The 27760-nt window shown below is 39.7% G+C and overlaps 4 protein-coding genes and 1 long non-coding RNA gene across 10 annotated transcripts in view; 2 read left to right on the top strand and 3 right to left on the bottom strand.

The window, feature by feature from the left end:
- Positions 1–27760, top strand: part of LOC128628682 (kelch-like protein 10) — a 230100-nt gene that overhangs the window by 142089 nt on the left and 60251 nt on the right. The window lies entirely within an intron of this gene.
- LOC128634153 (uncharacterized) lies at positions 9249–10130 on the bottom strand. Its single transcript, XR_008397406.1, has 3 exons — positions 9896–10130; positions 9464–9626; positions 9249–9371 (listed from the first exon to the last, which is right to left on the bottom strand). It is a non-coding gene; the product is annotated as an uncharacterized LOC128634153 (long non-coding RNA).
- On the bottom strand, positions 11312–12216 carry LOC128634123 (histone H1-like). Its single transcript, XM_053684385.1, has one exon. The coding sequence runs from the start codon at positions 12214–12216 to the stop codon at positions 11614–11616; it is 603 nt and encodes a 200-aa protein (XP_053540360.1). The 3' UTR covers positions 11312–11613.
- Positions 14686–15172, bottom strand: LOC108262617 (histone H2B-like). Its single transcript, XM_017462973.3, has one exon. It carries the CDS (start codon positions 15140–15142, stop codon positions 14768–14770), a length of 375 nt encoding a protein of 124 aa, XP_017318462.3. The 5' UTR covers positions 15143–15172; the 3' UTR covers positions 14686–14767.
- On the top strand, positions 23032–27385 carry LOC128634136 (delta(3,5)-Delta(2,4)-dienoyl-CoA isomerase, mitochondrial-like). Of its 6 annotated transcripts, none has more exons than XR_008397365.1 (4): positions 23040–24238; positions 24429–24493; positions 25375–25520; positions 25644–26992. XR_008397365.1 is itself a non-coding variant. In XM_053684409.1 (3 exons), the coding sequence occupies exons 1-3, from the start codon at positions 24175–24177 to the stop codon at positions 25498–25500; spliced, it is 237 nt and encodes a 78-aa protein (XP_053540384.1). In that variant the 5' UTR covers positions 23032–24174; the 3' UTR covers positions 25501–25635. The 6 variants fall into 6 exon arrangements, 1 of the variants encoding a protein (XP_053540384.1); XR_008397368.1 differs by lacking the exon at positions 23040–24238 and adding an exon at positions 27007–27385 and having other exon boundaries at positions 24270–24493; positions 25644–26877; XR_008397367.1 differs by lacking the exon at positions 23040–24238 and adding an exon at positions 27001–27385 and having other exon boundaries at positions 24270–24493; positions 25644–26877.

Here is a 27760-nt window from a genome sequence, read left to right as displayed (position 1 = left end):
TGTGGTAGGTCATAAAAATATATATAGTTATGTTAAATCGGGATCCCATCCATTCCTGACACAAATGTTACTATACATGGAATGGCCATGTGTATTACACACAGACATCCAAACAAAAATATGACACACACAAACACACTTTATTTTCACATTATTTAAAAGGAATTTAAGTGTTATTTACTAAATTACCATAATTATGAACACAAGTTGTTAAGTTGACAATCATTTTTAAAATTACGTTTCTCCATTTAGATTGTCTGCAGTAGAATGCAGTCTTTTAAACCAGGAAAAATGACTGCCTTTAAGTTGTATAACAATAGTAAGTAAAATCCAGTGATTTACATTACAAATCTCATACATAACATCTCTGCAGGATTTATAGACGTTAAAGCACTGAATGAAATGAGCAATATAGACAAAAAATAAACACTCTGTGTCTACTACTTTTATCTCTCTCATAGTACATTTACATTTATTCATTTAACAGAGTGTTAGAGGACCTGTAGACTGCACAAATACTAAGGACATTACAATTTTTCATTTCACTTACAATTAAGTTCTACTAAAGCAATGAATTTGGGGCATGTTCTCAATAGTGATATGACCAATAGTGGACTCGTGTATAGGCTACACCTGCTAATACATTTGATGGACTATTTTGCACTACTACACGTAGCTAACGCTAGTCATATTTAGCAGTGTAATTTGAATATCTACTCTTTAGTTTACTGTAGCAGTGGATAAGAAGGAAAACATTTCATTTGACAAATCTGCTCATCTAGAGAGGGCTTTTCATTTGTGCTATAGGAAAGATAAGCATGATTACATTTCTGCTTATTCATGTAAACCTCAACTACATTGTGTAATCTAATTTCATGTATTGATATATTTTTTATTTTATTTTTAAAATCTTTTGTCATTCGCACACGTAGCCTTCTAGCTCCACAACCTTTGGACTGTGGATAGTAGATAAAAGTAGTAGACACAGTGTGCAATATGTGCAATGTTCAGTACGTCATATAATAATAATAATAATAATAATAATAATAATAATGAGTCTTTATTGATCACATATACATTACAGCACAGTGAAATTCTTTTCTTTGCATATCCCAGGTTGTTAGGAAGTTGGGGTCAGAGCACAGGGTCAGCCATGATACAGCGCCCCTGGAGTAGAGAGGGTTAAGGGGCTTGCTCAAGGGCCCAACAGTGGCAGTGCTGCCCCCATCTTGAATCATATTACCGTAAATACTTAAATGTGCAGTCATTTGTTTCTTTTTTTCACTTTTTTATTCAATTCCTGCTTATTCAGGCTCAGAGTCATGTAGGCTGCATTGAATTTTATTTTCAATTCCCTCATCTCTTTTTCAGTGACTTTATCACTAGCACGTTGCACTGCTTTCACGATTGGGGTGGCACGAGGGGCAGACCTAACAATGACACAATCCCTGGCGTTCTCATGTTTTGTACTGTCTCCATGCTTCTTTACGGTTTCTTTTTTAAAATGACTCGAACTGGTAATGAACTCTGTTTTACCAGCAATATCTTGTCCTGCTTTAGCACAAAAGGTGCAGTACATTTTCCCTTTGTCATAACGTAACCAGGCGAACTCATGTAGCCAAGCTGATTTAAACTGTCTTGTCGGGATGAGAGCCGCAGGGACGGGAGAAGACTCAACTCGCTGCGCTTGGCTGTCATCATCTATAAAAGATTGCACACCGATTGAAACGGGCTGGGATGACTCAAATGTCACTTGGGAACTTTCACTGGTCGAGTTGGTCTCAACATCGTGGGCATCTGATGTAGAGGAGGCAGGGTTTGGACAGGCAGGGGATGAGGAAAAAGTCTGATATTTTTCTTGTCAGCTGACTAACGTTAGTTAACTACGCAGTTAGCTAGCCTACATATAACGGATAAATTCACATTCTACCAAACTAAACCACATCAAACTAAATTAAACACCTTTAATAAAAAGGCTCAGGCAGGGTTAGGTTAGGGGATGACTCAACCCAACACTCAACCCAACACTCAACCCAACCCAACCCAACACCTCCCACTTGGTGTGGGAGGTGGCACAGGCACAAAACCTTGTCCTTCATTCTGTATATATTTCTCTATATGTATTTAACATTCTATGAGAAAATATCAGTTGTATAAAAAAAATGGAAAAGAAATTATATATATTTTTTAATCTATATATTGTGTTAAAAATGAATTCTGCCACTTTAAAAAAAATTAATTTTCATGACTCATGAAAATGAATCACATGTAAATGAATCACATGAAAATATATCACTTGAATATGAATCTCATGAAAATGAATCATATGTAAATGAATCACATGTAAATGAACCATATGAAAATGAATAAATAAAGAAAGACTTTTTAAAAAATCGGCCCAAATGTAAGACGTTTTAGGTGAGGTTAACTATTGGGGGTTGGAGGATCAGTTTAGAGAACATATTATTTGTTTCTGATGGTTAAGTTCAGGGTTAGGGTTGGCCCCTAAGTTTCAACATTGGAAAAAGGAGTTTTTATTGGTTAAAAATTAGGTGATTAGAGTTTATTGTTTGGGTAAGCCCCTAGATTTCAAGATAAAAAATGGTTTTAATGGTTGGAATAGAAGTTCTAATTGGGTTTAAGGGTACTGGATCTATGTTCCCCATCCCTATTGTCCAACTTGTACAGATGAAATTTAATCTGGCCCAAATTTAGGGCCGAACCAGGAAAAAGTTCCATTAATTTTGTCCATGTTCCCTCTCAGATCCTTCTTCCTATTGATTACTCCCCTCTCCCCTGAGAAGAAATGCCTTTCTCTCTATTAATATATACCCCCACACACATTTTATATATAATATAATATTATATTTATATTTTTGTGTCACGATATGGAGATTGAGATGGATGCAAGTGCAGATTTTTCAAGTTCAATAAAGAACTAAACAAAATACAAAAGACACTGACATTGGGGCAAATCACTGTGGAAAAGACTAAACATAAAACAAAGAGAAAAACACAGCACCAGGGACAAAGGTAAGGAAAGACAAACGTGAGACAAAGAGTGCAGTGAAAACTGGCTAAATACACAAGTGCTTACCAGGAATGTGATCCAGGTGCAGGTGGTCATGTGACTGTGATGCAGTGGCTGCTGGGAACTGTAATTCAGATTTCCTTCTCTGATTACATGACATAATGGTGTATGGTGTAATATGTGGTAATGTACGGGTATTACTCTGTGCGTGTGTGTGTGTTTATACAGAGGCTGAATGTGTTGGCCACTCTTGAGTAACTTACCCAAAATACATCAGAGCATCATCACAGCTCTCATTACTGTAGATGGCCAGCCAGAGACATCGTCACCGAGCTCATCAATGAAAGGGTACAGATGGCTACACACCTTCTCTTCAGAGCGAAGGGAATCATGGGTGTGGTCAGATCTGATTGGTCAGAAGCTGTTAATAAATCTTTTAAAAATAACTGCAGCTCTGACAGCAGTGCATATGCAAATCAGTTCCCAGGTTTATACAGTATGAACACACTCATTATAAACTATCCACGCTATATCGTCAGTGAGAATGCCCAATTCGTATACAGTGAGACCGTATATACATCACATCTTTGTGTATGTGTTCACGTAGGTGGACTCGAGCAGTAACTTTGAGTGGCAGAAGCAGCTGTGCTAATACTGGGACGTGGATCTGGATAAGTGTGTGGCCAGAATGGCTCTGTATCAGTACATCTACGGATATGAGTACCCGGGAGCCTGCCTGCGTCTGGTCATCATCCCGCTCACAGTAAAGACATGTTAACAATACGTTTAGAATTCATAATGCATAATGTAGTGTAGTGCATGTTATTATAATAATATTTATTTAAATACTATGCGTAATGCATTAAGGAGGCTTTATAACATGCTTTTTTTATAACGAATGCATTTATCACTCGTTATAGCTGTGTGAAAGAGTGAAGTCTTAAAGATACGTTTGTGTGTGACCTTTCCATCAGGAACGCGTTTAATGTAAAAAAAAAAATCTTCTTGGAAATTACATGCTTGTGCTTGTTTGTGATGGTTTTTAGGACCGGTGCTATCTGTGTCTGATGGGTAACACCTCGAATAACATGTGTGTAGAAGGTGTGAGCTTGATCCTTTCACCGTTAGCCAGACAGAGTGTCTTGTTGTTGTCCAACACGGCGGTAATTTTCTCAATCCACAGGCACGTCCACAGGTACGTGACTCACCACCCACTTGTGCGTGTTGGCGGTGTCACTGCCGAGGGACGTTTGATGGCACTCCGCTCCATTGTGAGAGGGTCGCCTTCACCATACAGCTCGTCCATGCTCACTGACTGCGGGTTGAGCACGTCGGTCTCGATGGGCTTGTATAAGAGATTCACCTCGCAGCCCTCTGTCTCGTGGAGGGTGCGCAGTGCGTCAGCGAGGGTACGGTACGCCGTGGTCTAACCGCCTCTTGTAGGGCCCACCAGCAAGACGCCCTGGTGCACCAGCATGGTCTCGTACAGCTGGATCACCTTGGCGGTCATGCTGGAGAAGGGCTGCAGGGAGCGGGCGCATAGAGCTGCCTCGATGTTCGACTAAAGTGCACCGTAGTCATGCTCGGGGACGCCCACACCAGGAAAGAGGTCCGACAGAATATCGCTAAACGCACACAAGAAAGATTGGATTGACTCGATTGACACTAGGTTCAAGATTTTCAGATTATGGATGTTCAGATGTTCCAGGATTCTTTACTTTCATCTGGTATAACATTACAAGGTGCTAATGTTATATACTTTAAATGTTTTTAAAAAAACAAGTTATATAGTATATGATTACAGCTTTTTAGTTGCAAAGAATTTGCAAATGTCAGTTAATTGTATTTCCTAATTTGTCCTGGAATTTCCTCCTAGTGCCTGATTCCAGGGATCCTGTGATAATGACCTTTGATAGTAAAGAAATATTTGGAGTAAATGTAAACTTTGGTGTTCTTTACTATTTATCAGTTTATTTTATTTTAAGTTCTGCGTCATCCTTGAGTAACTTGGATTGAAGCGGCCTCCAGGTTGTCCCGGAGCTCAGTCTTGCCTGCATTGCCTGGGTTCATCATGATTAATGCAGCTTCCTACAAATGGAAGCAAGGGAAATGATAACGATTTGATACCAGGTAATGGGAATAGAGTCGATTCAAAGGAATCAAGCTTTGGAGTCGACTCTATAGTCATTGTGAATATGGAGTCAACTCCAAAGCTTGATTGTGGGGGAAGCATGACTGAAGAACCTTGATTTCTCAGTTTGGGAACAATCCCAAAGAAATAGTTGGGAGACGCAGAGCGTTTGGCATCGTTGTGACAAACGCTGAATCTCACAGCTTTTTTTTTTTAGTTTTTACTAACTCAACAACTAAGACACAACCCCCACGTTTATTCCTTCACTTTCATCTTTCACTACTTTTTTTTATTTTGCATTTTGTTCTGATTCTTTCCCCCTGAATGTCTGGCTAGAACTTTCTGGAACTGGGAGCTAATGCTAAATTTAATGTTCTGTTAGAAAAGACAGCTTGATGTGTGGTTGCATTAAATTCATTCAATTTAAATATCTTGTCTTTCTAAGAAAAACTGCTGATTAAGCAATGCACTATACCATATTCATGAGAAAGTAGAATGTTGTGTTTGTTATTTGACGTTTGTGTAAATTCAATACGTCGTTTTCAGCTAGTGATTAAAGAATTGGTTCATGAGTCATCTTTGTCAGATATGCTGGTGGCGCTTTCTGATTTTAGTCATTCAACCATTCAAAAGAGTTATCTGTGTGTGGAACGGTGTTGCATTGCACCCGCGAATACCTGCAACCTGGAATGGAAAATAAGATTCATTTTGTTCCAACACTTTTTTGTTGTTGTTGTTGTTGTTGTTACTGTTATTGTTGCTCCAAAACTGAAAAGTGTTACAATGGAAGCAGAAGTAAGTGTAGCTTCTTAAATTGTGTAGTTTAACGCAGTGTTTTTCAATCTTTTTTGAGCCATGGCACATTTTTTACGTTGGAAAAATCTTGAGACTCTGTAGCCTAATACAGTATATATAATTACAATATAGTTTCTCAATTTATTTATACTCACTCAGAGTGAAACCTGGGCCTGTTTAGATGAACACAAAGCCGATATCCTGGCAGGAATTGAAGAAAGGCATACACGAAGCTCTTCAGCAGCTTTCAGTCTCTCTCTGTTTTTAGTTTTTATAGCAGTTAGGCTTGAAAAGCTCAGCTCACACACATATGTTGTGGAAAATGGGATCAATGTCAAAACTTTGTTGGCCGGAATGGGGAATTCCTTGGCAGCAGTCAACCAAAAACTGTCCAAAGGAAGTTCAGCAAATCTTAGCTTTAAACCACGATCTTGTTTCAGTTCAGTTAGTTCCTCCTGCTCCTGTAAAGTTATGTCCTTTCCAACAGCAGTCAAAGCATTCAGTGGAGGCTGAAGAGAAATAAAATGACAACTTCTCCTCAAGAGTTTTCAGATGTTTACCTATTACCTTGCACAGTGCAGCAGGGTGATCTTGCCGTTCCTCTGTGAGTGGGAACATCTCAAGGTTGGCACTTTGCACATGTTGTTGCCAGAGGTGCACCTTTAAATGGAATCCATTTATTTTATCTCATTTCGGCCTTGCATCCGTGTGTTCGGTTCATTCAGATGATGAAATATATCTGCCAGGTATGCCAGCTTTGCACACCACTCATCACTTGCAAACAGATTTGAGTAATCAGACCTCTCATTTGTCAGAAAACTTTAAGTTCAGTACATACTATTAAATGAGTTGCCTCTAACACTATAAAGTGTTAATATGCTACTGCACAATTAAAGTAACATTTAAATGATTACAAATCTAAAAGGCAAATAAAGAAAAAAAAAACAAGTTGGTTGCTTTATAATAGTTTTCTTTTTTTCAAGGGCGTTAACATTACTGACCCCTCAGGTCAAGTCTTTCTAAATATAACAATTGGGCACTATGTACTCTCTTTGATTATTCTCATTAGAGCACTGCTGATCAAATGGCCTAAAGTGTGTCAGTTCATTCACAGAGATGACAGAAAACTCATCCATTTGGTCATCTTCTATACAGTATGCATTGAAGTGGTCATCATAGTACATCGTTTTTACATTGCAGGAAATAATGAAAGCACTCTTCATATATTATTATATCACAGATCTTTTTGAACACAGGGAGATCATAGGTACATCCAGTGCATATGAACACACCAACCTGATACTCAGTACCATAATGTCTGACCCACTTTGTACTTGTAACACTCAAACTTCTAAATATAATGTCTGACTGAGTTCTTCCCCACCTTGCAAGTTACAGATGGTTTTTGATGTAGGACCAAATTCAAACCTTCTAAAACAATAATTTCCACAGTTAAATGCCAATTGACGTTGATGTTGCTTTACTAATGATTTAATGAGATTCTTGAAATTTTTTGCCACATCTTTTGAAAATATGGTGCTTAGCTTCAAATCACATTCACCACATATGGATAAGAGGTCCAATTTTTTTATGCATCTCAGATCAAGTGGTGCTTGGGAATCGACCTCTTGTCAGGAAACAATTCTTTGAGTAGAGTATGGTGATCGCAGATCAGATGTTTTAAGTAACATATCATCCCATCAGGTTTGGTGTAGGAAAACACTATATTGACAATCTGTATCAAAAGTAGGAGAAAGTCCAGTGATTGTTATTCCTTTCAATGACCACCAAATATCAGTGGAGTGTTGTGCAGAAGACACCATGACTGTATGGCATTAAAACCCAGGTGTTTGCACTTATCATCCATTTTTAACCCACTTGGTATGTTTTTACGGTCTGTGTAACCATAATTAAAGCTGTGCATCATGTTTAACAAGGTACTCAAAAACCAGTTTAAGTTCATACTGTACCACACCCTCTAGCAGATCATGCATGATGTCAACAGCATAGTTATGAGTACAATGGAAATACTGTAATGAATTGAGCACACATGACTTTTTGACACCATATATTGACCGCAGTTCAGGATTTTCATTTAGTGCCTTACAATGTTCAGTATGAACCTCTTTGGAATGGAAAATTAACCTAGAATGACCTTCAGTAAATATAGATTGAACTTCTTCCTTACTAATTAAACAAAGCCTACAGAAATTAGTTGCACTGAAATATTACACAAATCCCAGTAAGCCATTTAAAGCCAAATTATCTCCTGTTACTTGAATTACTGAGCCAAACAATGGTGGTTTAAAACAAGGAAGCTGTATGCCTTTGGCTTCTAAGATTTTCAGGTCATCAATAAGGGGCTTTAGTATCACATCAAAACCGTATGTCTTAAGATCTTCCATGTAGAATAGAGCTGCAAGATGTACATTAATCAGTACAGAGTTACACTTGGATGAAAGATTTTTTTTTTTTTTTTTTTTTTTTAGAGTAAAATAGATACAACCAAGTTTGTGGATCCCCCTCTTGGAACCTAGAGGGTTAGCAATTTCAAAATCGTTGTAATAGAGTAGAATCTGTAAAGTGTGCTTTTGCTGCGAGAACAGTGCATGGTTTTGGAAATGATAACAGGCGACCTGGCTCTCCACATTTTAAATGTAACTTTTTGCTAGGATATAAACCATGTTGAAATTTTAAATGTTGACGAAGAGCCAAACAAGTTCTGAGGTGTGCTTTACATACAAAACATGTGAACATCTTCAAGGCTGTTAATCTCGCTGCAGCAATCGTGCTCGAAGTTCTTTAACACGCGGGCTCTGCTTTGCTTTCCGACATCGATGTTATAGATGGTGGTTTGGATAAATGTGTAGAAATCACAAAGAGCTTCATCATATGAGAAACTGAAGACATAGTGAACTTTGAACAGTTCATCAAAAGCTGCCACTGATGTGTGCGCCTTACATGGGATCAGTTTTGGGTCGATAATAACGTAGAACCTTGGGATATCCTTCTTTCGCTCACTGATACAGAGGAGGAATGGTTGTCTTGTGTCAGCACTCTCAATGAAGGTAGTCACACTGGCTCCTTCCTGAAGGTCAGCAAAGGTGCATAAAATAAATATTAAAATAAAACTGCATTTTTTTTTTACATTATCACTAGCACCATCACATCTTGTTTGTAGGTGGAGTATGCAAAATGAGATGCAGGTCTCAGAATCCCAAAATAATCTACACCTCAAGAGTTCGTAAAATTAAGATCTGATGTTTAAATATTAACTTTTGCATACCTTAAGACAGCTCACAAGATGGCTGATTGCTTGAGCTGAACTGATCTTGGATATTTTTTTCTGGCCTCTTGAGGTTAGAGGGAGCAGATGCAGCTGCAAAAGGATTGAGGACATATCGCTGTCCCATCCTAAAGACATCACAAAATAATTAAATGATCTCTATTTAATTATTTTTTTAAAGACTGGAACATTTTTAAAATACAAAACAGTTTATACTGACCATTTTAGTCCTCAGATTCAGGTTCAGTTCCTGACAGCAGCTCGCCCATATTCTTAAGAGTCTTGCAGTCTGCAATGATTTTTGGCTTGAAGAATGTTGACCACTTTGCCAGGAACTTCTGAGACACTTCGTCACCAAACATCATGGAGAAATCGTGGTCGATCTTTAAACAAGGTTTATACAGGTTTAAACATAACGGACATAAATGGATAAAAGGTCAAATACTAAAAATTAAGATCTGCTGTGTTATTTATGCATACATTTGGGATATAAAAGATTAGAACGTTGAATTTCTCAGTTTGGACCGGCCTGTTGTTGTTATGGTGATCACTGAACAACTCCTTTCTCTACTGTACCAGTGAACTCCTTTAATAACTACAGAGAAGGTCATTTCCTTTTCAAAACTACTTCCAAAGCTAAATATTTTCTTACCAATCCAGATACAGCAAGGAAACAAGTGAACAAATCCAGGACAGAAGATGATGCATCCTCACCCACCATCTTCTGTCAATACTGGAAAGTCGCTCATCTTCTCATCAGTGGAATATCGTATTGTAGATATCGCCGCCCTGCGCTGATTGGGCGTCTCGAACGCGCTCGTCTGCTATTCGATAGAACGTTTTACGTCACCTGTTGACTATTGGACCGTCTTCTCTGCCACCGTTCGAAACACAAGACGCCCGCCACTATTCTATTGGCGCTCTCTGTAACACAAATGCTTTGTTCATTAGGAACACACACAACGCCGTCACAAACCATTTTCACTCCTCGGACTTCATTTAACCAGCAAGCTAACTGCTATTGTTCTCATAGTCATTACTTAAATATGGTATCAAATCATGACTACAAAATCATCGTCCTTTTTTTTTAAATTTATAAATATGCTGTCTTAAAAGTGTACAATTTCACCCCTCAGATTTCATTTAGACAACACGCTAACTACCACTATTATTACTACTACTACTTAACGTTATCACATAATTATTAGCAAAGTATAACGCTTCTGTTTTCATTTCAAACGTGCTGACTTTCTAGTGCACTTTCAGTAGAAAAACGGGTGTAAAATTGCACTTTTGAAGCAAAGATGGTGGCTCTTAAAAGAGCCGTTGGGTACTGACAAAGCAGCAGTGGACGAGTTTACTTAGTCTTGACGGCCTTCTCGGTCTTTTTAGGCAGAAGCACAGCCTGAATGTTGGGCAGCACACCACCCTGAGCGATGGTCACTCCGCCAAGCAGTTTGTTCAGCTCCTCGTCGTTACGCACGGCGAGCTGCAAGTGGCGGGGAATGATACGGGTCTTCTTGTTATCACGGGCGGCATTACCTGCCAACTCCAGGATCTCAGCGGTCAGATACTCCAACACTGCTGCCAGGTGGACCGGAGCGCCGGCACCGACGCGCTCGGCATAGTTGCCTTTACGCAGAAGCCTGTGCACACGTCCCACGGGAAACTGAAGTCCAGCCCTGGATGAACGAGTCTTGGCCTTAGCTCTAGCTTTTCCGCCGGTTTTTCCTCTGCCACTCATCTTGATGCTCAAATCTGTTCTAACAACTCCGAAATAAACGTTACACCCCGAGCTCTCCGTGATATAGACAAAACGGCCACTTCCATTCGCTAAGAACGCAATGGCAGATTAGCCAATCAAAAACAGGCCGTCGAATTCCAGCGTCACCCCTCCCACCCCTGTTTGTGTGTTTGTGTGTGTGTGTGTGTGTGTGTGTGTGTGTGTGTGTGTGTGTGTGTGTGTGTGAGAGAGAGAGAGCGCGCGAATGAAAACAGACAGAAGGGAATATTCATACAAAAGCACGAAGTAACAACTATATACTGAATTTATTTATTCTTATCATTAACATTGATTTATTATGTATTAATATGTTATCCTACATATTCTGTGATCGTTTTGGAGATCAGGAATGACGTTTAGGAATCACGATCAGGATTCTATCCTACTGTACTAAAATCAGTATCAGCGTGTGGTTATGTGTACATATGTAGCAGATATGTGTATCCACACTATTGAATGTTTCTAACGTGTATTGCTTTGATTCCATAAAGCTTGACTGAAAATGAATTGTCGCTTTTTAAAGGAAAATATGGGTGGCTCTTAAAAGAGCCGTTTAAGGAACAAAAGCATGAAAGAAACAAACGTCTTTACTTCTTTTTGGGTGCTGCCTTCTTCGCCTTTGCCGCTTTAGGCTTTGTGGTCTTGGGCTTGACAACTTTCGCTTTCTTGGGGCTCTTGGCTGTCTTTTTAGGGGTCGCGGGCTTTTTCGCCTTCTTCGGGCTCTTGGTGGGTTTCTTTGCGGCGGCTGTGGGCTTCTTCGCCTTCTTAGGAGACTTCTTGGCCGCGGCGGCGGGTTTCTTGGCCGCTACCTTCTTGGGCTTCTTAGTAGCGGCGGGCTTTTTCGCTTTGGGCGCGGCTTTCTTCACGGGCTTCTTGGATTCGGTCTGCTTCTTGTTCAGCTTGAAAGAGCCAGACGCGCCGGTCCCTTTGGTCTGCACCAGAGTGCCTTTAGTCACGAGACTCTTAACGGCGATCTTGACGCGGGAGTTGTTCTTCTCCACATCGTATCCGCCGGCAGCCAGCGCTTTCTTCAGAGCAGCGAGAGACACGCCGCTCCTCTCCTTAGACGAGGAAACGGCTTTGACGATCAGCTCGCCGACGCTAGGGCCGGCTTTTTTTGCTCTCGAAGCTGCTTTCTTCTTGGGCGCTTTGGCCGGCGCGGCGGTGGGAGCGGGTGCGACTTCTGCCATCTCTCTTGGAAGTACGTAGAATACACGAGTCGTACGCTGTACGTTAGTGTGTAACACAGGAACCTCCCTCCTCGCGGCCGGGGGCTGGTCTTAAAAACAGATATGAGAGCGTTGTAGACTCAACTCGCGCGCCGCTGAATGAATGCACGGACGCGGCGCGCGCTCAGATGTGTTTTCTCATGGCATTTCTCGGTGAAAATCCCACTCGCAAAACGAGATTCAAAACGTTGAAGCACACGCTGAGCGAGGACGGGCTTTCTCGTTTCTCCCGTGGCCCGGCCTGGCCGGCTAGAGAGCAACAGTCTCGCGTAGCGCACATGAAAAGGCGCGGCGCGCGTTGTGCTCAAGCCGGCGGGCTGCGCATTTGGTGCGATGTGGTGTGTAAAAACGGGCGAAAAGCAGGCACGGCCGTCGTATGCGTTCTGGGCCGAGTTAAAGAGGAGCCTTGGGAACGAGCCTGATGTCTTGGCAGCTGTCGAATGGTGTGTGTAGTATTTGAAGCAGAGCGCGTTGGGGGCCGTGTAAAGCACAGCGTGCCCGGCCTCCTCCTGGTTAGCTCGGTCGCTTCCTCCCTGACCCTAACGAGCACAGGCCTCGGCGCTACCCTAGCCCTTCTTTCTTCCACCCCGAGCTCGGCCCTAACGCTAACACCGCGAACCCCGAGCTGTGCTCTAACCCTAACGCCATTAATCCCAACTCTGCTGTCACCCTAATGCCCTTTATCCCAGCTCCGCTATAGCATTGTGTGTGTGTGTGTGTGTGTGTGTGTGTGTGTGTGTGTGTGTTGTATTCCATGCTGCTAGAACATTCTTTCTGGAAAAGTTCTCAGGAGATTTTTTGATCTGCGTGATGAGATCGGAGCTTTTCAGGAAAGCAAGATTGGTAGTATTCAAGAGCCCATGGATAAGAAATGGCTTTGTGACCTGGCTTTCCCGGTGGACGTCACAGAGCTGCTCAATGTTTTAAATGTTCAGCTCCATGGAAAAGACCAGATTATCACCCAGCTTTTTTATCACGTCAGAGCCTTCAAACAAAAACTACTGCTGCTCAGAAGACATCTCTCAGCAGCTAACATTCACAATTATAATATTCACCATAGTTTTATGTGCAGTTATTGTTATTATTAATACTTATATTTAGTTAGCATTTATATCCAGTGGTGTCAGCTTTGGGTTTTTTGTTAATCAAGCTGATAAATTTTGTGTCAAAGTTCTCTTAAATTATCATGATTTAATTTCCTTGTTTTGTCAGTTATTTATTCTATTTGCCTCCCTCTCTCTTCTTTCACTCCCCGTCTCACACTGTTCCTCTCTCTCTCTCATCTCGACATCCAGGAAATTTAGCCCATTTTCCCTGTTTTAGAGAGGCAGGCATGGTGAAAGAGAAGGTACCTGAGTATGATGCTGTTTTCAGCAACCTTTTCCAGGAGTTTGACAGTCACTTTGAGGACTTCAGACACAATGCTTCTGACTTTGAGTGGTTTGTTCAACCCTTCACCATCAGTGTGGACACAGTTAGTGATGATCTACAGATGGAACCAATTGAGCTTCAGTGTGATTCAGAACTCAAACACAAGTTCAGGTCCCTTCCCTTGACAGACTTCTACAAATGTGTCCCAGCAAACAGGTACAGATGGGCAAACAGGCACAAGTGATGCTGTCTCTGTTTGGCAGTACCTACCACTGTGAGCAGACTTTCAGTCTGATGAACTTAAACAAGTGTAAACTGAGATGCAAAGTAACTGACTTTCACCACCATAATATCCTGACTTTGACAGTAAGTCCACTGCATCCCAATTTGGAAATACTTTTGAAAAATAAGGACCAGCTTCATGTGTCTCATTAGAGGTCACTGATATTGCAGGCATGTGGCTGTATTGCTTATAGCTTGAATAGTTGTATGAGGTATTGAACATGTATTATAAATGGGATTGGTTCTATGTTTTAATTATACTATAAGTTTCATTGAACTATAGAACTCTGAAAATAAAACTGCATTAGTGAAGCAGATACAGACTAACATTTTCTATTAATTTATTTGTAAATATTATGAAATGATAAATGAGAACCATGGCAACTTTAATTTTAATATAATACAGTTTGGTATAATGCAACATTTACTTTTGTCCCACAGCCCTCAATCAAGTTTGATTTTTGGCCCTTCACAGGAAAAAGTTTGAGCACCCCTGATGTAGAATGATTATGTGCTAGTAGAAAACCATTTTCAACTACTTCCTGTTGCTACAATCTTAATACGAATAACTTTGTGCTGCTAACGTCCCATTTTGCATTGCTCAGATTATACAACCCCCGAAACCGTGCTACAACCCTGTTTGGATTTACTCATCTCTGCATTTATCAGACTGCTAGAATTACCAAAAAGCCTGAACATCCGCGGGAGTGCAGCGCTTCAGAAGTCCCCCTCCCGCTCGCTCTCTCTCTCACACACACACAGCGAGAGACAAAACGAAAGAGAGTAAATTACTATTTGTATGAAAAGTGGGTGGCTCTTAAAAGAGCCGTTGGGTTGATGAAGACGGCGGTAACGCGCTTTACTTGGAGCTGGTGTACTTGGTGACGGCTTTTGTACCCTCGGACACGGCGTGCTTGGCCAGCTCGCCGGGAAGCAACAGGCGCACGGCGGTCTGGATCTCTCTGGAGGTGATGGTGGAGCGCTTGTTGTAATGAGCCAGACGAGAAGACTCACCGGCGATGCGCTCAAAAATATCATTCACGAAAGAATTCATGATGCCCATGGCCTTGGATGAGATGCCGGTGTCAGGGTGCACCTGCTTCAAGACCTTGTACACGTAGATGGCGTAGCTCTCCTTCCTGGACTTTCTGCGCTTCTTGCCTCCTTTGCCGGCCGTCTTGGTCACGGCTTTCTTTGATCCCTTCTTGGGCGCGGTCTTGGCTGGATCGGGCATAATGCTGCTTCTCGAATAAACGAACAGAAAATGACTAACGCCCGCCTCGCGCCCGCTCTATTTACAGACCCACATGTTAATGATGAACAGACAGGACACCTTTTTTTGATTGGCCAAAATTCAATACCTCCTCCTGCATGGCGCCTCCTACTGCACTCTGCTTCCCCCCTCCTTCCATACCTCCTCCTCGTCCTCTGCTACGCTTTGTTTCCCTTCACGCCCTTGTACTTTCAGGACAACGTGCACTATGAAAAAACAATTGGCTTGCGAAAAAATCGTTTTATATTATATATGCATGTGTGCGTGTGTATGAGAGAGAGAGAGAGAGAAATATAGAAGTAGGTTTCTACTAAAATCATCTTTTAAATTGTTTTATAATATTGATATTATATTGATTTATAGTTTATAATATTGAACACTGCATATATGTTGTTTAGTACAAGAAATACAAATAGATCTACCACTTACGCTACTTCTACAGCGTTTGATGCCTTATGCTTCATGAAAGAAAAAGCCTTTTTTCGCCCCACACGGAACAGCTCTTTTTCTAGACATGTGGGTGGCTCTTAAAAGAGCCGTTGTGTTCGCGTCGTTCGGTGTTAGAGCGTTTAACCGCCGAAGCCATACAGGGTGCGTCCCTGGCGTTTCAGAGCGTACACCACATCCATGGCGGTCACAGTCTTTCTCTTGGCATGCTCGGTGTAGGTGACGGCGTCGCGGATCACGTTCTCCAGAAACACTTTCAGCACACCGCGAGTCTCTTCATAGATCAGACCAGAAATACGCTTTACACCACCACGCCGAGCCAGACGGCGAATAGCCGGCTTGGTGATCCCCTGGATGTTATCGCGAAGCACCTTGCGGTGACGCTTAGCGCCTCCTTTGCCGAGTCCTTTACCACCCTTTCTTTTTTTTTTTTTTTCTTACATAGTCAAAGTACAATTACACGCAAATAGAGTCCCACACTGAAGAGTCTTTAAACCAAGATGTGCTGCTTTTTAGTCTTCTTAGCTCTTTTTGAATGTCCTTGAATACAACATCACTGGATATAAACGTTTGATTTATAGTCATTTTGGCTCTTGTTTTCCAGAGTTTAGATTTAGTCAAACATATTATGAACCAAATGAAGTCATGCTGAGTCTTGCTACAATTTTCTTTAAAAATGCCATAGAAAATTGAGTTCATATTTATTTCTATATTGAGACCAATGATTTTTAATTTAGCCCATGTTTCTTTAGCGCGATAACACTCTAAACAGGAAATGTTCGAGTGTTTCCTCTTCATTACAGTTAGGCATCTGGCATTTACTGGTTTTTACTAAACAGCTCCATTTTACAACCGCTCTTACTGGGAGCCTTCTTACAGCGACTAACCAAGTTGTATCTCTCAGGTGTTCAGATAGGATTTTATTCTGTAAATTTTGGAGACATTCTTTGTTTTGGTCTTCCTCCAAATTCCTGAAAGCCACAGGGTTACTATAAACTCGATCAACAATTAAAAGATATATTTCTTTGCTCGAGTCTTTCACCCAATCGATGTTTAGATCTTTAAATTTGTCAGTGAAGTCGGAAAACATCAGTTTATAATACGGAATTCCTTTCCTCGATGGACCTTTTTTAGATTTCCAGTTAGAGATGTTCCCTATCCATTCGGTTTGCCTGGCAATACCACTCGCGATGATTTTGCACACTGCTATTTTAGTTTTTAGGGATATATCGACAGCCCCAAGGCCTCCCAGTTCCCTTCTCTTAAAAAGGAGCTCACGTTTTGTAACCTCACGAGTCGTATCCCATATGAAATTACAGCATATTTTATGAAGTCTTTTTACCCAAACTTCTGTCGGAGGTAAGATGCATGATAAAAACAGTATTTTTGATAATAGAAAAGTTTTAATAATATTTATTCTAGTTTTATAACTTAGATTACATGATTTCCATTTATCAATTTCATCTTGTATTATTTCTTCTTTTTTTGACCAGTTATGGTCGACACAGCTATTATTATCTATATATATACCTAAAACCTTTAATTGCTGAACTTCTGGGACATCTATGGGAAATTTGTTTTTTTCATTTCCAATCCAGACACATTCCGTTTTAGCTTTATTTAAGGAGGCTCCAGAGACTTGCTCATACTCGTTAAAATATTCAAAGATGATGTCTAGTTCTTGTTTAGATTTCACAAATACAGTTATGTCATCAGCATAAGCAGAGATCACGACTCTGTTCTTTCCTATTTGAAGACCTTTAAGTCTATGATCATCTTGGATTTTTTGTACAAGTGGGTTTATAGATAAAATATACAGGGCTGCACTCAGAGGGCACCCTTGCTTTACACCCCGCATAACTTCAAATGGTTCAGTCAAAGAACCGTTAACATTTACTTCAACTGTCGATTTAACATAAAGGCATTTAATCATGTTTATGAAATTTTCAGGGAATTGATACAGTTTTAAAATCTCCCACAAATAGTCTCTTGAGATGTAGTCAAATGCTTTTCTTTGGTCCAAAGCCACAATGTAAAAACTGTCACCATTTTTATCAAAAACTAGTTCTCTTAATGTGTTCAAGTTGTCCCACAAAAATCTTCCCTTTATTGCACGTTTGTTGTTTAGCTATTATTACGTCCAAATAGTCACTCATCCTGTTCATAATGGTCTTTGCAAAAATCTTATAATCGACATTCATTAGGGTGAGATGTCTCCAGTTGTTGATATCACACATTTCACCCTTTTTATACAACAAGGATAAAACGCCTTCATAGAACGAGTCATGCATGTAACCTCTAGCAATCCCATCATTGAAGGCTTGCGTTAATAATTTAGCCAAATCTATGGCGCATGCATGATAAAAATCAGACGGGAGACCATCTTTCCCTGGAGACTTTTTTAGATTTAATTGTTTAATGGCATCAACAACCTCAGCCTCTTTTATTTCCTCACCTAAGCTCTTGGAAGGCGGGTCAACACTATTTTTTACATTCAAAAAGGTTTTTAGGAGTTTATTATCTATTTCAATTGAGTTGTACATGTTTGAACAAAGGATCCGAACAGCATCTCTGACATCTTTAGGATTTTTCGCTATAGTTCCATTATCTGTTTTAATGGCTTCGATATATTGGGCATCTTTCCTTTTATTAAATAGTGAAATTGCTTTTGTTTGATTTAGAAGTTCATCTGAAATTATTCCTGCTCGGACTTGAATGTTCAGTAAAAACTCATTATTTAAAGTTTCTATCTCTTTTTTCAAATCCTTTAAGTTGTTTTCCTCACTTTCATCTCTTGTATTTTTCAGTTTTAGGTTTATATATTGTGTCATAATTGTATTGTACTTCTCTTTTTTTTTCTTTATTAAAACATAGACATTTGAATTTAAGAAATTTTTTAATCTGGATCTTAAAAACTTCCCACAAATCACAATAATTGGTAGTGAGGATATCTAAAGTTTTAATCCTATTAATTTCTTCTTTTAATTCTATAATCAATAAAGGACTTTTCAAAATTTGTGTGTTTAATTTCCAATAGTTTCTTCTTTCTTCATTTTTAAATCTAATGCCACATATAACTGTCAAGTGGTCCGACTCAACCAAGAGTTTTGTTGTATAAAATTTTGCCTCAAAATTATTATTAATATATATCCTGTCAATTCTAGTTTTACATGTTTTATCAAACCTTGTAAAGTCCACTTTCTCTGGATATAATGTCCTAAATATGTCGGTGAAATGCTGTTCATTCATTATAGATTTAAGGACACCACCTTCTCTCCTAATTTTACATATTTTGGAAGAAATTTTATCATTATCATCTGTGATTGTATTAAAATCAACGCATACAATGGTATAGAAACCGACACACAGGAGCATTTTAAGCTTTTTAAAAAGCCGGATTTTACCAACAGTAACCTGTGCTGTGTATACATTTATTACTCTAATTTTTTTTGTGCAATAAAACACATCTATAAACATTAATCGACCAGGAATTATTTCACGGCTCTTAATTATTTTAAATTTATTGTTATAAAATAAGGTCGCAATACCATCAGCTTTACTTTCACCTATTGAAAAGATTGAAGGACCTTTGATCCATAAACTTTGAGCGTCCTGTACGTCTGCAAAACTGCTTAATCTGGTCTCTTGTATACATAAAATATCAACATGTTCTCCACTCAATATATTTAACTTTGTCACTTGATTAATTTTTGCCTGAATCCCTCTAACATTACATGTGGCAACAGTTAAATTTGAAAAAACCATAGAAATTAAGATAAGAATCTTCTCCGATAGATATTATTGCATGTCCATTAGTCCACATTTTCTCAACATTATCCACATCATTTAACCTTAATTCCTGCAGACATATATCACATTTCTTTTTAAATGATATAGGAATTGAGGTTAAAATCAAAGACATTATGTCAAAAAAAAAAGGGAAGAAAAGTAGGCGATATACATCATTCCTTAACCTTTTTTGCGTTGTCAACATTTCCAGGAGAATTCCTCTTTCGCCTTTGGCGTTTATATGGATAGTCTAAAGTGTTTTTACCTTTCGCCAGCGTGGGAGTGTCCGCAGTGTCACCTGTGTTGTCGGCGATTGTCTGAGTTGTTCCACTTTCACCAGCTGGATGCGATGACTCCTCTCGGCCCTGTAGGCTTCCTGCAGGTGTAGAAATGATCTGGGTCGCTCCGGTCTCTCCCTCTGAGCACGTAGGCTCCTCTGGGGCTTGTAGACCTCCTTCAGGGGTTGAGCCGATCCGAGTCTCGCCGACTTCTACAGCTGATAGCGCAGGAAACTCCGATGCTTGCCGTCTCTCCACAGACGAAAGACTGGGCGGAGATGCTCCGCTGCTTCCAGCAGGTACTTCCGGTGTCTTCCGTCTCCCTTCCGGGATCAGAGATTCGGCGCTGCTCTCAGAGTCCTCGCTGTCGCTGGTATCGGTGCTGCTTGAGTCACTCCCAGATGTCGAGTCGTCCTCACTTGTGTGTAGTTTATTTTCTTCCCAGTTGTTATCCTCTTTATCGTTTGTTTTGGTTTCTGTGTTATGTGCGTTTTGTGTTGCATTCTGGTCAATGTCTTTTTGATTTTTCGGCAGTCTTAGTTTATTGCTGTAAGAATTTGGGCATTGAAAATATATATGCCCAGTTTCATTACATAAATTACATACTTGTGTATTTCTACAACTCTTTCCTTTGTGACCAAAGCTTCCGCATTTCCAGCACTTTGTTTTCTCACAGTCCTTTGCCTGATGGTCGGAATCGTTACATATAAAACATCGCTTTGTTTGGCCGGGGTATGTAATCGTTCCATTGTATGGTCCCATGGAAATGGAATTTGGTATCTGGAATATACTTCCGTCGGGGTTTTTCTTGAGTTTTATTTTATATCTCCTGACTCCATACCATATCCCGAACTGGTCCAGCGGCTTGTCAACAGGGTTCAGTATCTCACCAAACCTTAAGAGATATTGTTCTACATCCGAGTCAGCGATTCTCCCAGTCCAAAACTTGACTACAATGCTCTTTACGTCTTGGGGAGCTGATGTAGTCATCTCCCAGTTTTTCCAGAATTCACTTCCTGTTTTATTATTAAAAAATTGAGAAAATGTTTGAAGTGCCTGTTCTTTGGTAAAACATATTTCATACTCTTTTCTGTTAGGCATTGCAATAAAAGAGTATACATCTGTAGTCGATATCCATTGACTACTTAAAAGGTTTACTCCGACTTCAGACCTGTCTGGCGCTTCTCCTTCTCCACTGTAACGTAGTCTGACCCAGTGCCTCCCCGCCGACGGCGAGGAGGCCACACGGGGTGACATACCGAACCCCGGGTGGCGATAATTATCACCTCGTTAAAGGTGTTTTTGTTGTTGATGCTGTTGTTGTCGTTAAAGTCTTTAGTTTCAAATTACGAACGAGGGTACCACTTGCAAAAAGAGAGTATTAATTACCACCCTTGCCTCTGCCAGACATAACACTGCTCTCGAAGTCAAACCACTCAATAAAAGTTCTCGCGCAGCGCCCACCTATTTATCCACACTCGACAGGACCTAGTTGAGAACAGGCGAGGAGGCGGGCCTTACACCAACGGTCACACAATAGCTCTCTTTTTCTAAAACAATCACTAGACACTGCTTTTCACCTGCTAACGTCTTCTTCTTCCCCATTCTCTCGCTCTCTCTAAAAACACACACAGATACAAAACATTATTAGTATTATCGGTACTAATGTTTTGGTTCCATTAGTAGCAGTAGTAGTAGTAGTACAACACAATAGTCAGGAACTTTGGGTAAAACATACATAGTAAAGCATACAGCCAAAACACTCATCAGCGTAAGGAGGTTAGAAAAAGCCGTCTGTGTTTGTACAACATTGACATTACTGTTTCAAACACAAGACGTTCCTTTTGAGCACGTCCTTGGACTCGAGGCCCGTACAGTCCTACGCCCACTGCAACTACAGGTCGCACATAGCAGCACAAGCCTTTATTAGTAGGCCCAGCATTCAGCGGATCAGCACCAATGTCTGTGTTCACTTTGAAGCCAGTCCACATTCTACCACACAAGTACTTCACTAACTTACAAGCACCACAAAAAGGAATGCAAACACAACTCTCAGGCCTTGCTTTATCAGCTCTCGCAAATGCATGATATAATGGACTCTCGAAGGTCGAAATTAGCTACATTGTCTCAAACCCTCATCTCATTCTTAAAAAGTGTCACTCACAAGGAAAGCATAACAGTTGTGCAAGAGAAACTAACATAACAAACATCACACACAAGTAGGAATACAAAGTCAGCCTTCACACTGTCTAATCACTGGCCTTCTCTTTTCCCATACTCACTGTGCTTGAACCTAAATGTCATGCATCAACCAAAACTGCATCTCCAGAATGACAGCTGAGTTTAAGATTGGCAAAATATGTCGCAGCAGTTGCATTCGTCGAATAAACTATGAGCAATTAAGTAGTGCCAATGAGATAGTTACAGCAATGTGTAATGTCCAATAAGCTCAAAAAGAGTCGGACACTTTATTCTACTTGGCCAATCAAACACAATTGTGAACTGGGATTCTGATAGTTGTGCACCTTTAACTCACTGTGTAGGAAAATGAGGTCAGCTATATAGACAACACCTTTCATTACGGATTTAATTACTTCGATTGACGTCATTATTAGAATTAGTAGTAGTAGTACAATACCTACAACCTTCCTTCTGTTTTAGGCGGCGTCGTGTGTTGTGCCGGATGGGACATGACTGCCCTCGTGTGGCCAAAATCGGGAACGGCAATTTCCAAAAAATTGCAGTATTCTGTTATTAAGCTTTAATGGTGGTGTTCAGAAGTCTATATTTGTAGTAGTTAGAAAACAGTGGGGTAAGAAGTAGTAGATGCTATGAAAACACTCTCACTCTCTCTCTCGCTCTCTTGCTCGCTCTCTATCACATCTCTCACCCCATACCCCGTCTCACTCCCACACAGTGGGGCAGTGGTGGCTTAGTGGTTAATGATCTTGCTTACTGATCAGTAGGTTGGGGGTTCAATTCCCAGCACTGTCAAGCTGCCCATTGAGCAAGGTCCTTAACTCTCTCTGCTCCTGGGGTGTCATATCATGACCCTGCACTCTGACCCCAGCCTCCTGACATGTTGGAGTATGTTTAGAAAACAATTTCACTGTATATGTGACCAATAAAGACTCATTATATAGACTTATACATGACTTTTTTTATTCTAAAAAAGCTGCTAAACTAATAATTATGTGCAGATGTAAAAAAAAAAAAAAATGCTAAACACATTCTCTATTTGTGTGTGTGTTTTTTTTGTACTGTATGTGTATTTCATCAGTGTTGCTATGAGCGTATTTCTCGTAGTAGCAATTTTCTTATAGCCTAGGCCATCTTTATGTAGAGCAACAATTCTTTTTTTCAGATCCTCAGAGAGTTCTTTGCCATGAGGTGCCATGTTGAACTTCCAGTGACCAGTATGAGGGAGTGTGAGAGCGATGACACCAAATTTAACACACCTGCTCCCCATTCACACCTGAGACCTTGTAACACTAAGAAGTCACATGACACCGGGGAGGGAAAATGGCTAATTGGGCCCAATTTGGACATTTTCACTTAGGGGTGTAATCACTTTTGTTGGCAGCGGTTTAGTCACTAATGGCTGTGTGTTGAGTTATTTTGAGGGGACAGCAAATTTACACTGTTACACAAGCTGTACACTCACTACTTTACATTGTAGCAAAGTGTCATTTCTTCAGTGTTGTCACATGAAAAGATATAATCAAATATTTACACAAATGTGAGGGGTGTTCTCACTTTTTTGTGAAATACTGTACATCTTTTTATTTACTTTAATATTTATTCATAGTGTGTGTGTGCGTGTTATATATATATATAATATAAAATTAGTGTATATATGCTTATTTCATTAGAAAAAGTGCAGTACATTTTCATGGTACTGTCAGTACTGTTTATTTTTGTAATAAAGTGAACTTAATTTTTCCACTGAGTGTTATATTTTCATTCAGTAGTAATCGGTTATTAGTAGGTGCTACCCGACTTGGTTATCGGCATCTGTAAGATCCACTATCGGTCAGCCTTTAAAATACATTAATGTGTATGACATGTTCTTCTTTAATTAATAAAGAAATGCACTTGTTGACAACTTGCTGTGGTATAAGGGGAATAAAACACTTCAGAATGTGCAGTTCTACCTTAGGGTGGTAACGGTCACTCCACTTCATTGGATCGTTGACTACTTTCCTATAACCGCATGTTTATTCAATTCAATTCAATTCAATTCAATTTTATTTGTATAGCGCTTTTTACAATAGACATTGTCTCAAAGCAGCTTTACAGAAATATCAACATGGTACTTCGATCCACTTCACTGGATCGTTGACTTTTTCCTATAACCGCATGTTTATTCCTTACATAAATTAAACACAAAGCATGTAGGGGTTCTACATGCATGTAGTATTTGTACAATCAATAACCTATTAGAGTAATACATTGTGGTATATAAACTGAACTTTGTGTATGATGTGTCTGCAGTGTCCAAAGCCCGTGGTGGTGGCAGTGCATGGCGTGTGTGTGGAAGCAGGTCTGTTGGGAGTATTAAGTACCATCATCTTATACACTCAGCAAACAATATGGATGGAACTTTCCAGAGTTGTGGTGTCACTTTCCTGCAAAGCTTTAACCATCAGAGAGTTATCTTTTACTGGGGCTTTTAGCTGCAGGAGACTGAATTACTAAGGTTTTTTTTGTGGATCTGATTTCTTCTTTCGCAGGAGTGGATCTAATCACAGCCTGTGATATTCGTCTGTGCACACAGGATGCCTGGTTTCAGGTGAAGGTATGAGGAACATTAACTTGCCATACACTGCTTGCTTACATGTTTACACCAAGATCTGTAAACAAGTTATTTTTGTCCATATGATCACGTATAGATATAGTAAGTGATGAGAAGATAAGAATGGGCTGATTGTTCTAACTTGTACAAGCCCCTATGAAAGAGTTGACCACAAGGGGGCACACTCTGAACAATTATTTACATTTGCAGTTTGTTGAAGATTAAATAAACCACAGTGAGCATCAGATGTCGGGTTTTAATACAAAGTGGACTATTTTATGATATTACCATCTTGTCATTTATCAAAGAAGAGCTACAAAACCTGAAATTTGTTCATTTTTAGACAGAAAAATTCTGCAGTGTAGCTGTTCTAGTGGGCTTTCACCCTGGAAGTTTAGTCCAGAACAGAGCAGTTTGCATGAAAAGTTGGTAATGTGACCGTCATAATGTGGACTGGGAAGTGCACTGCGGTACCGAACCCGAGACTACCTGTAGAAGGTGGTCGAGTTCGGTTACACTGGAACTGTGAATGTGAATTGTCCCATGAATATGAACGTAACTTGTATCCGGGTCCGCACTTGTTCAGGAAGTAGAGTAACCTGTGCTGAAGGCCTGTTGTGGTGATGACGTGTCATGACATGTTTTGGCCCAAATCTGCAGTAACTTTGAAAAAGTGGAAGCTCCTCTGAATATTATGGAATTTCTTGATTTTGCGTTAATTTCTGTGATCACAAAAAGGTGAAATTCTGGACTGACACATGGAAGATATGGAAAGATAACAGAAGAATGTGACTTTGGGTTGTACTGTGTATTTTTTTTTTCATGTAGCTTTATTATTTAGTATAAATGAAGGCAAGTGTGTGTTCTGTTCTTCATCTCTGCAGTCGTGTGTTCCCTGATAGTCAATGATTGCTGGAGCTCTGGAAATAGCAGGTGAGATTGCAGGCCGAGTCCCGTCGCTGTCCAGGGAACCAAAATCAACCTCCTCTACTCCTGAGACCACAGTGTGACTGAGAGCCTAGACTACATGGTAAGAATCTGCTTAAGACATGAATAGCATTTTTAGCCTCAAGGTAGACCCATGCACACACAGTATGGCCACAAACACAAAGTAGAGCGGTCGAAATCTGAGATTTCTCCTCTGCGTCTCCAGGCTACTTGGAACATGAACATGTTGCAGACACAGTATCTTATGAAGTCAGCGCAGGCAGCCCTGGAAAAGAAGAGTCCGAAAGACGTGCCCTTCTCCAAGCTTTAAAGGAGAAGATCCAGGGCTGTTGAAGCTGCGGTGGAACTGAGACATCATCATCCACATATCTTCAGTTCTTCTTGCTAAGTCTGTTTCTTTTTAGTCTTTTTATTTTTAGACTGGTCAAAAGACTGATTAGTGGACGTGAAATGATGGATGAACTTTTAATTACTTGCTTTATTATTTGCAGGTGCCTTGTACAGTAAGACAGGGTAACTAATACTCAAAAGCTTGTTTTGTGTGTTAACATGTACAGTAGATGGACATATTTTTTCTGGTGCTGTGACTGCAGAATGTAGTGCAGTTAACACAGTAAATTTCCTTGGATGCTCACTTTTAACTCCAGGAGGTCACAGTTTGCCCAGACATCTTTTTTTAAATCCGTCACCCACACGTCATTCTGGGGGACGAAGAGGAGGAAGCTGGACAGATAAATTTATTTATTTATTTATCATTGCTGTGTTTCCTCAATCGAGTGCAGAAAGAAGAAAAACAACACAACTGATTTAAAATAAAAATATAGAAAACAATCTAATGTAAGGTTGTGATCCGGTTTGCTTTCAGCAGGAAGGCTGTCCTCTTTCCTGTTGCTCTTTCTCTTCTATTAGTCCATTTGTCCAGTCTGAATCGGTTTGATTCGTTTCGAGACGATTTTGAGTCAAATAATTTTCTAGTGAGAGTCGCACACTTCCAAACGAACTAGACTGAGATGAGTATTTGATTCTCACAAGAAAGTTATTCGACTCTGAATCAACTCGAAATGAATCAGTCAAACTGATTCAGACTCTATAAAAGGACTATGAGATGTGATTAAGATATATATTCCAATGTTTTGCTTTACAATTCCACTGTGTGTGTGTGTGTGTGTGTGTGTGTGTGTGTGTGTGTGTGTGTGTGTGTGTGTGTGTGTGTGTGCGCACGTGTGTTTTTCAGGGGAATGAGAAACTCTGACACAACAGTACATCCTGACCATTGGTACTGTGTACACATCAACATACACACACGTCTCCATGCTGGACATCTCAGGAGCTTTCACACACAGTGCTAGGAATATCACGGGACAGAGAAACGCACCTCCAAAGTGAGCGAGTTTAGTGTCAACCGGTGAAATTTGCTGTAGCGTGAACGCTTCGCCTCTGTAAGCTTCACTCTCCGTCAGGTTCACTGTAATTAGACATAAAATGTACATAATGTTTATTTTTCATACATTTAGGATTTAAGGTTTTTTTTTTTTTTTTTCTTTTTTTTTTTACTCTTCGAGGAACAGAAATGATCTTTCGAGGCAGCTTCTTCATCACTACCTGCTCCGTTTGACTCAAAAATGTAACGACCGGTTTCAAAAAGTCACGATGTCTTCAGTTCATGTGATTTTACTGTTGAATTTAAACAGGAAATGTGAAATATTTTTTTCCTTTGTTTCCTCTACTGTCTTTTTGCTGTGATCTTGAACACAGTTGTAATTTTTTTTAAATAATAAATAAATGATCATTCTATTCTTTCTCACTTTCCTTGTCCTAATTGTCCTGTATCTGTTAAATCCGTTTCATCTCTGGTCTTTCTGTCTGTATGAACACTTGTAGAAATGACTTGTAGTCCATATTTTTAAATGATTCGTGATTTTGAATTTAAATAAAGATATTCTTTAATTCTGTATTTTGTCATTTAATTATCATTAGAAATCAGAAGATCAGATTAAAGCCATGGCTTCTTTACCTGTCGAAGCTGTAAAACTTTCAATAAACCAGTCAATAGATCAGTTGGATAAATTTAGATTTTTAATTTACTGATGAGATGTATTGATGGTGTTGATAGATTATTTGAAGATTTTTTATTGATCTTGAACAATCATTCAGTTAAATATTTTTTTAAAAAACTTGATAAATAGTTGATTAAATAAATGTAGTGTAATGTACTGAGTCAAATATGAAAACTACAAATAAATAAAATCTATTTATATCTGTGTATAATTAAACCTCACTTAATACAAGAAATTCATATCCTAAATGTTGCAAGTGATTAAT

The sequence above is a fragment of the Ictalurus punctatus genome, chromosome 12 (assembly GCF_001660625.3).
Source record: "Ictalurus punctatus breed USDA103 chromosome 12, Coco_2.0, whole genome shotgun sequence".
Lineage (NCBI taxonomy): Eukaryota > Metazoa > Chordata > Actinopteri > Siluriformes > Ictaluridae > Ictalurus > Ictalurus punctatus.
Note: the sequence above shows the minus strand (reverse complement) of the source record. Positions and strands in the feature narration are given on the sequence as shown.